This window comes from Vitis vinifera, chromosome 13 (genome assembly GCF_030704535.1).
Source record: "Vitis vinifera cultivar Pinot Noir 40024 chromosome 13, ASM3070453v1".
Taxonomy (NCBI): domain Eukaryota; kingdom Viridiplantae; phylum Streptophyta; class Magnoliopsida; order Vitales; family Vitaceae; genus Vitis; species Vitis vinifera.
Window position 1 is genome coordinate 3,282,587 of NC_081817.1, and position 13,046 is coordinate 3,295,632.

General features: G+C 32.4%; 1 protein-coding gene across 2 annotated transcripts; it reads right to left on the minus strand.

The window, feature by feature from the left end:
- Positions 1–2,660: 2,660 nt before the first annotated feature.
- LOC100258127 (actin-related protein 5) lies at positions 2,661–12,868 on the minus strand. 2 transcript variants are annotated; one of them, XM_002283216.5, is made up of 12 exons: positions 12,695–12,868; positions 12,538–12,608; positions 10,708–10,832; positions 9,610–9,654; positions 8,085–8,187; positions 7,634–7,743; positions 5,222–5,331; positions 5,038–5,128; positions 4,517–4,960; positions 4,054–4,181; positions 3,463–3,805; positions 2,661–3,347 (listed from the first exon to the last, which is right to left on the minus strand). In XM_002283216.5, the coding sequence occupies exons 1-12, from the start codon at positions 12,793–12,795 to the stop codon at positions 2,841–2,843; spliced, it is 2,178 nt and encodes a 725-aa protein (XP_002283252.1). In that variant the 5' UTR covers positions 12,796–12,868; the 3' UTR covers positions 2,661–2,840. The 2 variants fall into 2 exon arrangements, with proteins under 2 accessions (XP_002283252.1, XP_010658545.1); XM_010660243.3 differs by lacking the exons at positions 12,538–12,608; positions 12,695–12,868 and having other exon boundaries at positions 8,085–8,192; positions 10,708–10,772.
- Between the last annotated feature and the right edge of the window lie 178 nt (positions 12,869–13,046).

Below are 13,046 nucleotides of genomic sequence, written 5' to 3' on the forward strand. Positions count from 1 at the left end.
ATTTCCACTCAAAATATTTAAGTGGAAATCGTCTCTTCAAAAGACGATTTCCCTTTAAAATAAAAAATAAAAAAAAATCTCAAATGGAAATCGTCTCTTTTCCCTTAAAAAAAATTCAAAATAATAATAATAATAATAAAATTAAATTAATATATATATATATTCAAAATGGAAATCCTCTCTTCAAGAGATGATTTCCATTTGAATTGTTTTTTTATTTTTTATTTATTTTATTATTATTTTTTAATTTTATTTTTTTAGGATTTTTTTTTTTTGAATTTTTTTTAAGGAAACCATCTCTTAAAATTTTATTTTTTTAAAATTTAAAAAAAAAAATTAAAGAGACAATTTCCCTTAAAAAAATTTCAAAAAAAATTCAAATGGAAATCATCTCTTGAAGAGACCATTTCCATTTGGATTTTTTAATTTTTATTTTGAATTTTTTTTTTAATATTTTTTGTAATTCAATTAATTACAACTAATCAAATTAATTTTATTTGATATTATTTTTTATTTATAAGATAAATAATATTTATCTATTTTTTTATGTGAAAAATGATTTTATAAAAACAATTGTTATTAATTTATTAAATAATTATTTATAAATAAATAATCTTATTTTGTTTTAATTTTCAAATAAATTTTATTATATAAATTTTAAAATAAACAAATAAAAGTAAACTAATAACCAATAAAAATAAAAGTTAGTATGCATCATCAATACAAATAGATAAATTAAAAAAATTCAAATGGAAGAGACGGTTTCCCTTAAAAAAAACAATTCTTGAAGAGACGATTTCCAATTTTGAATTGTTTTTTTTTTTAATTTTTTTTAAAATTCTTTTTTAGGATTTTTTTTTTTTTGAAATTTTTTTTTTTAGGGAAACCATCTCTTAAAAAAAATTAAATTTTTTTTTTTAATTTTGAGAATTATTTTTTTTTTAAGAGATGGTTTCCCTTAAAAAAAATTTAAATAAAAAAATTTCCAATTTTGACTGTTTGCTACCCTTAAAATTTTTTTTAATTTATCTATTTGTATTGATGATGCATACTAACTTTTATTTTTATTGGTTGTTAATTTACTTTTATTAGTTTATTTTAAAATTTATATAATAAAATTTATTTGAAATTTAAAACAAAATAAGATTATTTATTTATAAATAATTATTTAATAAATTAATAACAATTGTTTTTATAAAATCATTTTTCACATAAAAAAAATAGATAAATATTATTTATCTTATAAATAAAAAACAATATCAAACTAAATTAATTTGATTAGTGGTAATTAATTGAATTACAAAAAAAAATTCAAAAAAAAAGAGACGATTTCCATTTGAAATTTCTTTTTATTTTTTTTTATTAAATTTTTTAAAGGGAAATCGTCTCTTAATTTAAAAAAAAATAAAATTTAAGAGATGGTTTCCTTAAAAAAAAAATTCAAAAAAAAATCCTAAAAAAAATTTTAAAAATAAAATTTTAAAAATAATAATAAAATAAATAAATAAATAAATAATAAAAAAACAATTCAAATGGAAATTGTCTCTTAAGAGACAATTTCCATTTTGAATTTTTTTTTTAAATTTTATTTTATTATTTTAATTTTTTTTAAGGGAAATCATCTCTTTAAGAGATGATTTCCATTAAAAATTTTTTTTTAAAATTTAAAAAAAAAATTAAGAGATGGTTTCCTTAAAAAAAATTCAAAAAAAATCCTAAAATATATATATATATATATATATATTAAAAAAAAAAATAATAAAATAAATAAATAATAAATAAAAGCAATTCAAATGGAAATCGTCTCTTCAAGAGACGATTTCCATTAAAAAAAAAATTTATCTAAAAAATTTTTTTAAGGGAAATTGTCTCTTTAAATTTTTTTAAATTTAAAAAAAAAAATTAAGAGATAGTTTCCTTAAAAAAAATTCAAAAAAAATCCTAAAAAATATATATATATTAAAAATAATAATAAATAAATAAAACAATTCAAATGGAAAATTTTATTTTATTATTATTTGAATTTAATAAAAAAAAAATTTTAAGAGAAATCGTTTTGAAGAGACGATTTCCATTTGAGATTTTTTTTAAAAAAATTTTTTTAAAAAAAATTGTCTCGAAGAAACGATTTCCACTTAAATATCATTATTTTGAGTGAAAATCATCTTTTCAAAAGACGATTCTTTGAGTGTTTTTTTTTTTTTTTTTTCTCTTTCCAATTTGGCAAAAACTACCGTAGATTTGGAATTGCTTTTCCTACTACCGTAATTTAAGAATAATTTTTTTAATTTACCGTACTCTTATCAAAAGTCCTCGCTAAAAGGGTACTTCACACAAGACTAGGTGCACTCGTACTTGCAATGCTGGACCCACCTTCATTGTTTTACCAGCACCTTATATATAACATAGACTTGGCCTCCACTGTTTGCTGGATTCTATGCCTACTAACAAACCCAAGCATCATGCAAAAGGTGAATGTATCAGCACATGATTGACTTCTCTCCTCTTTTAAAAAAGTATGAAGCAAACTGGGGGCACCGTTCCCATTGAAATGGTAAGGTTCAAGCAACGACATGATAATTAAAATTAACGTGATCCCTTCCTAGCAGAAACAAGGAAAAACTTTGAAGAACAATGTCAATAGACTACGAGCATTGGTGTTTGACAGCAGCAGAAATGACATGAGGATGATATTGGTAGATATATGTGGTAATATTTGACAACAGCATAAAAAGGCATGAGGGCATGAACTGCCAGAGTTCAGCAGTCTGTCTAAATTGTTAAGTATTTAATGTCATCCCAGGTCCAAGGCATTTCTTAATGTGGTATCACCAAAATAATCATAGTGTGTACCTCAATGTATATCTACGAAGCCAATCTTCACCCTTTTCATAGTAGTCTGTCTTACTGAATGTTTGCCCTGGAAATTGCAAGGATGCAGCATAAACAGCTGCACCACGCCACGCATCAAGAACTGGATCTGATGCTCTGACCACTCTTATTGGTGATCCACAAGGACGAATCATCCGGATTCCAGCTTCTAAACGCTCACGAATACCAGGGAAGAGACAGCTCCCACCAGTTAGAAGGATCGAATTGGTCATTCGCTCGTTTAAACCTTGGCTCCTAGATGGCAACCTCCTTATTGAAACCCCAGCCATCTCATCCACACCTACCTGGTCCACCCCTACTAAATTGGGATGAAATAGAATTTCTGGGCACCGGAATCTTTCAACACCAAACACAATCTGGAAATCTTCCTTGCTGAGAGGACGGAAAGATGGGACTTCAACAACAGGTTGAAAGGGTACTAATTCTGATTTGGAAACAAAATTTGGATCTATGTCCTGATACAATGAAGATCAAGAAATTGATAACCAGCCCATATCCAAAAGTAACCTATAGCTAAGAAGGATAAAAATTATTGAGTACCAGATCAAAATAGTAGAATGAATAACTGACCTGGAGCCTAGAGGAGATACGGGCCAGCTCTGCCTCATATGCATCTGGTCCCTCTTCGTCCTCATCATTATCTTTGCTCATCAGTTTGTAAAGTTGCCAATCTTCATCTCTGGCACCAAAAGTATCCTCACCTTTTCCTCGATCAAATGCTGCCGTTGTTAAGAGGCGCATTCTTTCTTTCTGGGCAGCATTTAATCTCTCACCACGACCAACACCTCCAGATAAATTATGATTTCCATTTGTGTGGTTTCCATTTGTCTTGTGCCGTTTCCGCTGCTCAACTTTTTCAGAAAGTTCTCTGTGTTTAGCACGTAGCTGCTCCAAATAAAGTTCTGGGTTCTCCCTACATTTAAAAGAAAAATTAATTAATGAACAAGAGAAGGAACAAGCCTGTAAACCAAAATAAGTAGTGTGTACAATATCTTCCAAAACATACTAAGACCATTTTCATAGATCCAGGGCATCCACATCTGACAGCAAAAAATGCAGAGGCAATAGCAGATGCCCCACAAAATACCAAAAACAACTGACCACTAAACAAAGGGTCCACAACATATTGGTTGGAAAACTTTGATGAACTATGCAACATACAAGCGTTTCTCTTCATCTTGTTGATTTTGCCTTTCTCGTTCTAATTCTTCTTCAAAGCGTTTCTGTTTAGCTCGCTGACGACCCTCAGACGTGGTCTTGAGAAACAACTGCTTCTTCTTTTCCTTGAGCTGTCAAGAGACCATAACCAAGAGTAGATATATCATCATTGACAAGAGCTTTGAATTGGTTGATATTATTCCAATCATGATATTGCATTCTCACACCCACAGCGCTCCTCAGCATATCATTCAGAAGGTTTTATAAGCAATCTAGCCCAAAATTATGTGGAAGAAAAAACATCTGAAAACTATCTCATGTATGAGAGGCAAAAGAATATATACAATTACAACTTTATAAAGGTCTTTGGCTAACCAAGATGCTTGGGGAAAAAAATATGTCAATTTTTTTGTGTCAGTAATAAAATGGGGAAGCATATAATCAGTCATTGAGTATAAAGGCCTACCTGCTCTGGGGTCAGCATGTTGTCGGAGATATTGATAAGAGGATACTTTTCAGCTGCAGAGGGATCAACCTTCTCCTCAGTTTCAGCTTGTTCACCCTTTGGTTCACCTTTTGCTTTTCGTAAAGACTGCATTACTTTTGCACGAGAAGATTCTATTTCCTGCTTAGAGACATAGCCAGTCTCCGCCAAGAAACATGCAATGTCTTTCTCTTCTACATTTCCAAGCTGCTGAAGAAGAAATTCCAAACCTTGAAGTTCATTTTCTAGTTCATTTATCCTTGAAGATCTCTTTGCCTCAGCCATTTCCCGCAATCGTTGACCTTGTCTTTCCTTTATAGCTGCCTTTCTCGCAATCTCTTCTTCTGAAGGTAGACCCTCAACTGGAGGTGGAACCCATGGGAGTTGCCAACACCTGGTTTTATCTTCAGCTTCCTTGCCCCCTTTCTGTCATAGAATTACAATGGATCACCTTCAGGGATGATTGGCAAAGAAAATGACTGGAGGAAGAACCAAGTTAGTACCTGAAATAATCGAGCTTCTGAAGCATAATCCGTTGCAATATAACAGTGCTCCATCTTCAAGTCTTCAACCTTTTCCCATGTAATTCTAGACCTGTTAAAAGTGTTTTTAAAAAACACAATTAGAAGTTGAAACATAGAAAGGTCACCTTTGACAGAAGCAAGAAACAAATATGGGTATGCTCACATGTGATGAGGGTATTTGAGTGAAAGAAGTTGCTTCAAGTAATCACTGACATGGAACCCACCAATATTTGTTCGGCAGCATGCTTTATAAACAGGCTCGCCATCAACAAACTGGAAGCAACAAACATCACTATCATAACCACCATCATCATCATCGTTCACAAGGATTACTACAAAACAGTCTTTGACTATATGTTTTATCCAGTATATCAATTTTATTTCATCCACGAAATATATAAATGGGAATTGTATATTATTTCAATACAAAAAATGGCATATAGATAGATTTAACTTGGCATTCATGCAAACCCTAGAAAGTAGAATTAGAAATTGACACTGTAGAGTATCTCTTCTTTTGCTGATGATAGGGTAAAGGTACAAAACCCACAGGAAATTGATAATCCAAATTTATGCATATGAACACATATAGAAGTGTGATAAGAAATACACAAATTGTGAATGCACTGTTTCATTTCATCTGGCCAATGTAAAAGTCCTACTAACAGCACATCCATCAATAACAGATAGTGAAAATCAAAAGATCTTCAGCTAATTTAGCAACTGTAACTTAGGTCAACCCCTGCAAGTTTTAATCTGGCACATGTGGTTATCTCCATCAATATAGTACACATTACAATTCTTTAAAAGATCATAAAGGGCATCATACCCTCCTAGTACCTTGCCTTGCTTCAACTATGGTTATCATGTTGCATTAATCCTCCCCTTTCCCTTCTTTTTCTTCAGAGAAAAATTCTTTTTCCCCCTTATATTTCTTTTTTTCATTAGTCTCCCTTTCTTTCACAGTAAAAGGAGCCAAGTAAAAGCAATCAAGCATAAAAACTTGTATCTCAGGTCTTAGGGAGTAAAATACCTGAAGATGTATTGTTTTAATGGTAACAGTAGATGGATAGGGCAAACTACTTCTCCTTTCTTTTGGCACAACTCAGGTTACATCTACCTGTCCAGTGTGCCCTTAAATCAAGACACCCTTGGTTCTTCAGAAGCCTGTCCACTTTACAGAGAAGCTGACTAGGCCTTTGGTTGTCATGACCTACGTCACCTACCTCTGCTCATTCCTGGTTATCTCTCCATGTTTTGTGGGTGGGTACTAATCTTCCTGAGTTTTCAGTGTCCAAAAATGGGGAGGATTTACAAGGAATTTCTTCTTGATAATTAAATTCAGTTGGCAAATCCAAAACCTCTGGTACCATCCATCTTTGTCAAAAAGGTCCAGTTGGAAATCTCAACTCTGACTCTGAAAATAGAAGTTGGTTCAGACTTCTTCCCAATTGTAAGAACATCTAAGACCAAATTTCACAAGGCTTACAGTGTGAAAGTTAGTGCTGCAACTCGGAAGGATGGAATTAGGTTGAAGGCCAGCCCAAGCTTAACTCCATCCTACCATAATTGCAACTTTTCAACCTGAGCTTGGGTTAGGTCAGGTTGATCAGACAGGTTAGATTACTCAGTGCTTCCTTTTACAAATCTACTCAGTGTTCCTTAATACCTCCATCACAGCCTCAATTCATCAGACATACTGCAGGATCTTGTTTGACAAACTAATTCATCAATAGTGGGGTGTTGACATAAGTTATAAAAGCAATATAGAAACTTAGAATGAACAATGAAATTTATCACAATTTTATATAGAAGAAACAATAGGAATCATGTAAATTTGGGTTTGTTATCATATTTATAGCTACTAAGAATTTTAAATGCAATAGAAATCTCTCATAACTTAAAATTTTTGCATTATCCTTGATAAAATAAAATAAAATATAAAAAATAAAAATTGCTACCTCACAAGTATATAGTCAAATTACATGGAAATATTTGAAATGATAACACATGTATTATATTAGTAGAACAATGCCTTGAACCCAAGCCCAACCCAATTTGAGGTCACATTAACCCTGCTCAACACAAGATTTCCTCTTTAAGGTGGGTGGAATTTGAGTCATGTTGAAGCCGTCCAATTTGAAATCCTAGTGGCAACCAGGCATACAAGAATCATGAAAACATATTGATCTTACATCTAAAGTGTTTTACAGCATTAAAACATTTTACAGTGTAAAAGTTTTACATCTAAATATATAAAGCCTCATGAAACTTATGTATCACTCATACATGCAGCAAAAGTAAGGAAAAACATAAAGAGAATAAAAAAGGTTAACGCCTGAATGCTACATAAAATGAAAAGGTCGTGTCTTAGGAACAACAACAACAATAATAACTTATGAGACTTGTCAAAGAACAATATAAGCAGGAAACAGCTATGACGAGGTCATCCTTTGACTATTTGCACTTACTATCATGACAAGCTATTATACTTGTTCCAAACAGTTAATCCTAACCACCTCCATTGTGGGAATATCCCATCACTATAGTAAATATCAAGGTTAGTAAGACGTACTGGGATAACATGAGTAGTGGTAAATCCTGGGCACACCACAAGACCATCTTTATCACAAATCCCAAGCTGCTGGTTATATTTATAACTGAATGCAGCATCAACACCAAATGCTGTGATCTCAGGAAAAAGAAAGAAAGGAAATTAGGATATGTGAAAAGAGAGCCAAAAAAATTAAAAAAAGAAAAGGGAAATATACATGGCCAGAGCCATGCAAATAATTTTATTTTCAACACACATATCTCATGCACCAAATAAAGAGGGCAACAGATATAGCTAAATGATCAGGCCTAACCAATTAGAACCAAACATGTGACCAATTTATGGTCTAGAAGAAGCACAAGGAAGACCATGCATCTGCTAGATGATTATTGAGACAGCTCATCCTATATACTCAATCAGTAAGTTTATAAAATCTAAACTTTTTAATACAATTGAAAATCAGTGCTCATACCTACTGATGGAACTCCATAAGTTTCAAAAAGAAGCTCTGCCATTTTACTGCGAGACTGAACTGGGTTGCATACACATTCTGTAATCAGGACAGGATGATCAACCTGTTCTGCCCTCAAATGAACACAGTAAAAACAAAAAAAATCTTGTCAACTTAATACCGAGCAGAAACTTTAAGTATCCAACATGAAGAAATTGACATTAAAAACTGTCCAAAATCAATATAGCAACATAAGTAAGAGTATGGTAATAGATGTCATGCCTGTATCAGAAGGACATTTGGATGGCAATTTGATACATACAGTTCAATTTTGCTTTCCCTAGCCTTTAAGATGATTTGGTTTCCCAACATTTTATAATGAAGAAGGTGATCATGAGAGTGTGCCATCATGTCTCCCAACTAATTCTTTCCTTAAATCAGCATCATTAAGACAGGCATGGATACAAACACCCCTATGGATGTAACACTGCTATAAATGCAGACACCACCTCATCATGAAATGCCAGATATTGATCAGCTTTTCAATTCGAGGCCAAAAGACCATACCAAATGGGGCTCGGCCCTTAAATTGAGGGCCATGCCCAAACCTAGGGAGGTTTAGGCTGGGCCCAGACCCAAAATGTGTAGGCTGAGTTTTAGGACATTTTACTCCCCTATTTATCTTCATTAGAAGGAAAGTGCCTTCTTCCTTTACAAGTTAAATTGTTTATAGCTACTTATACTAGATGTAAGACTGGTTAATTGACTATGAACTGCTAGCTTATATAAGACATTTTTACTTAAGAAGGAAGTACTTGCTTTGTTACAAAGCAACCTAAGCAATAAAAGGATGTAAGGGATCTCATGGAAAAATATGCTAGAATTAAATTAAGTGCTTTGACTTTTTGTAGCATGTCAAATTCTCTGAAAGAGCAATTCCTAATGGAACCTTAGGTGCCGATTCCTTGTTTTACCTTATTACCTTAATGACCTTTTGTTGTCCCTTTTTTCCATCATCACCAACTAATTTCCTTCCACCATTGATTGAAGAATTAAACTTACTGCTACCATCTCCATGGAACAACCTATCATGCATAAACTTAAATCTCATGATCTCAGCCTTTACTGCATCAAGGCAGTTCCCAAACTCCAATATTTTCTGAAGATGAATCTTTTTTAATCCACTATACATAAATAAAAAAGGGTCAAATTATAAACTATTTGATAGCCCTATCCTACCTCAGTAGCGTACTTCAGTCCAGAGATATACTTGCAAACCATAAAATTTCAACATATTTGCAAGGAATCCAAAAGGTAAGTCTTTTTAGAATGAAAAATGCACTGTATTAAGAGATTATATTAATCAATGCAATAAAAACCAAAACCAGAAACAATGCTAAAGAAAAATTTAGCAGAAACAGAAACTGCTGAACAGACCCGGTCAAGTGCAAAAAAAAAAAAAAAAATTGATGCCTAGGCATTGGATAAATATTCTTTTAGCAATAAAACATCAAAATGAAAAGAAACTGTCAGTTTTTTTCTGTACCTGTGATCCATCTGCGCCCATGCGCTCAAACCCGTAGTCAAGAATCTGCAATAGGCAGGATATAATGTGTGAGGCTACTAGACCTATACTATTGATTACTTTATTAGCAACACACAGACACCAGGAAGCACACATGCAAAAATAATCAATGTCTCATATGCTCCTGATCCTCCATCGCAAATTGACTTATGCATAATTTATGTAAAATTGCGAAGCACAAAAAATCCAACCTTTGAAAAGAAAAGGAAAAGATATCTTTGAAAAGCACTAAATTATCAGAGCAGTTGGCATGCAGTAGACTTCTATTTTTCTTCAACAAATACATTTCGCAAGGTTGCAAATCAACCTTCCAATGCTATGCCTTACAACAAATGCAAGGGAGAAAATAATAGCAACGTTTCTAGATTGTTAAATTTTATGTCCTGGATCTGATGTTCCACAATTAGGGTGGTTTGTCCAGATTGCAAATGGATTAAAGTTTTATGGTAAAACTTTCTACTCTCCGATGTTCATTTTCTTTTTAGTAGATATTTTCCTTTCTTGTTTATTTGGGTGAGCGCCTGACAATTCAAAGTTGTACGGAAAATGGTGAGACAATAGAAAGCCTAGATAAATCAGGAACTCCTTACAGATATGTTTGGTTCCTAGAAAATTTGAGGGAAAATGTGGGGGAAAGAAAATAGAGAGAATAAATAGAAGGAAAGAAAAAGTGAAGGAAAATAAAAAATAAATTTAAAGTTAAAAAATTATTTTTATATGCACGATACTTCAAATTTTTCATTATTTTTTTTTCCATATAAAGAGTAAATAATCTAAGAATGCATAAGTTTGTAACTAAATTTAAATATATTTGATTTTCTTTTGGATTTTCCATAGCAAAACCAAATATAAGAAAATTATTTTCCTTGTTAGTATCTTTTGTCTCTCCATAGTACTTTCCTAGAACCAAACATAGAATATACATCCAAAAGTAGAATTAGGATCGAGATGGGCAGATAATTGCAGGGGATAGAAAAATTCAAAACAAATTAGCACACTGAGAACATGAGAACAGTCATGTGATTAAGTAGTCAGAATTAGATACTAAAACGAACTTACATATTCCATTATTTCAAATTGATAAACGACATTGCTGTCAAAAGCCGAGCGAGGTGATGAGCGCGTGCAGTCAAAGTATTTCATCAATGCAGGATCATGGTCACCAACGATTGTTACAGTTTCACCTACATATGATAAAATATGAATCAGTTCAATCAACAGCCACAAAATGCTTTACTTCATAACTTTTAATGTATAAGATGTATTAACTTTTTCATTCATGAAAAAAGAAAGCTTGAACCAGGTGGATGGAATTTATTCAACTGTAAGTCTGTAACAATATCAGACCACCCACACTACCAGTTATGACGTCCAAAAACATATCAGCCCATGGCACGTTACACCACAAAAATGGAAATTCAGAATCTTAGCTACAATCTTAGGTTCTAAACAATCTTTACTTCTACACAAGTAAAAAGACACACCCAAAGAGAATGCTTAGACTAAAAAAATAGACCCTCATATCTGTTTCAAAATCATTGAAAAACAGGGAAACTAGCAGAAAATGCACACTATAATCCGTCTCAAACCACTAAGAAATAATAGCAAATGGCAAAAATGTTAGACCCCATGAGAGCTTTATGGTAGGAATGGACCTACAAAAGGTCCTTACTGTTACACAGAGAGAAATGAGATGTTTCCAAGTTAAAAGCGTTTGCATTATGCAAATACTGCGGTAAAATTCTCCCTTGATTATATGCTTCTTTTGCATCATGGGAAGTTTGAGGAAAAAAATAAGGAAGCAAAGAAGGAGGAGAGAGAAAGGGAAAGAAAGCAAAAAATAGGTTTAAGCTCAATAAATATTTTTTCCCATAATCTCTGATTTTATTCCTGTTTTAAATAGAGAATGAAAATTTAAAAATGCATAAATTTTTAAATAATTTCAGTTTTTTAATTTACTTTTGTATTTTTCATGTCAAGCAAATAAGAGAATTTGGGATTCCTCCCTCTCTTTTTTTTCTCTCTTTTTTTCCCCTTTCTTTATTACTTTGCAAGATCTATGAACAGGGAATATTTTCTTCTTCTTGTGGAGGCATTAATTGGAAATATAGGGTTTATTTAGGAACATTTTCAAAAATAGTTTTTAAGAAGAGCTCTTAAATTAATTCTCAATTGTTTTCAAAAACAAAGTCTAAAAACAAAGTTATGTTGGAAAACTTAAATATGAAAAACAGTTTTTTGGGCTTATTCACAATAAAAATACTAAGCATTTAAGTAAAATGCAAAAGTTTTTATAGCGTTATCTATATTTTCAATTGTTGCTCATAACACTACAAAAGCAGCTGAAAAACACCTAAAATTTATCTTAAAAAACTTCATAAGAATTGTTTTCTGTCAGAAGTTTGCCAGCCGTGTTTCCTAAGTTAGAAAGTTGTTTCCAAGAACAATTTCCAAATAGAACCATGGTCACTAATGAGAAATGAAAGGTAACACTAAAACCAGTAGGCAACCAGAAGTGTAAGCAAAGATGGTTTGGTAATTGGGAAAGGAAAGAATTATTGCAAACTATCGAATTCCTTTATAAAAAGAAGACAGAATGCAATCTATGCCATCCAGTTTTCCCCTTTTTTTATCTTTTATTTTTTATTTAAGGACGGGGGTGTGGATTGGGAAATTTCTTTAAACTAGCTGTTTGTTTGGTTCCCGTGAAAATTAAGTAAGAATAAAATAAAATACTAAATCACATGTTTGTTGTGGTTTTTTTTGCTTCTAGGAGCCGTTTCTAAACAGAATTTACTCATTCGTCTTTTCCAATATTTTCCCAGGAACCAAACGGGAAAATAAGTACACAAAAAAAGTAAAATAGGAAACCGAAGAATAATCGCGTACCAGTAGCTTTGTGACGCGGCCTCTGAACGATGTTGCGGAAGATGATGCGCGGGTCAGTCTCTCCTGCCCATCTGAACCAAATATCAAACGTTCCCAGATTACAAATACATTCAATTAAAAAGAAAAAAAGAAGTGTGTGACTCTGTGTAGGGTATACCCAATTCGGAAATTGGATCCACCATTATCTATGACAATGGGGCAGTTGGAAGAGAAGAGTGTGTAATCGGACTGGAGACTTGTTTGGGAAACGAAGGGCATTTTCTTTCTTTATCTCCGTGGAACGACACTGGGGTTTTGAGGTTCAACTGTCCTCTGCTTTTGCCCTGGATTAAGGGCAACTCGAACCGTGCTGAACCGGATTGTTTAAACCGCTGAGTCGAACCGGGTTTCGCAATGATTTTAGTACATTCTTTCAAGCTCCAAGATTATACCTACCACAAAATAAATCTATAAAATATATTTCATTAAAAAACTGCAAAAAAAAAATGTTGCGACCATGAAAGCTTTAT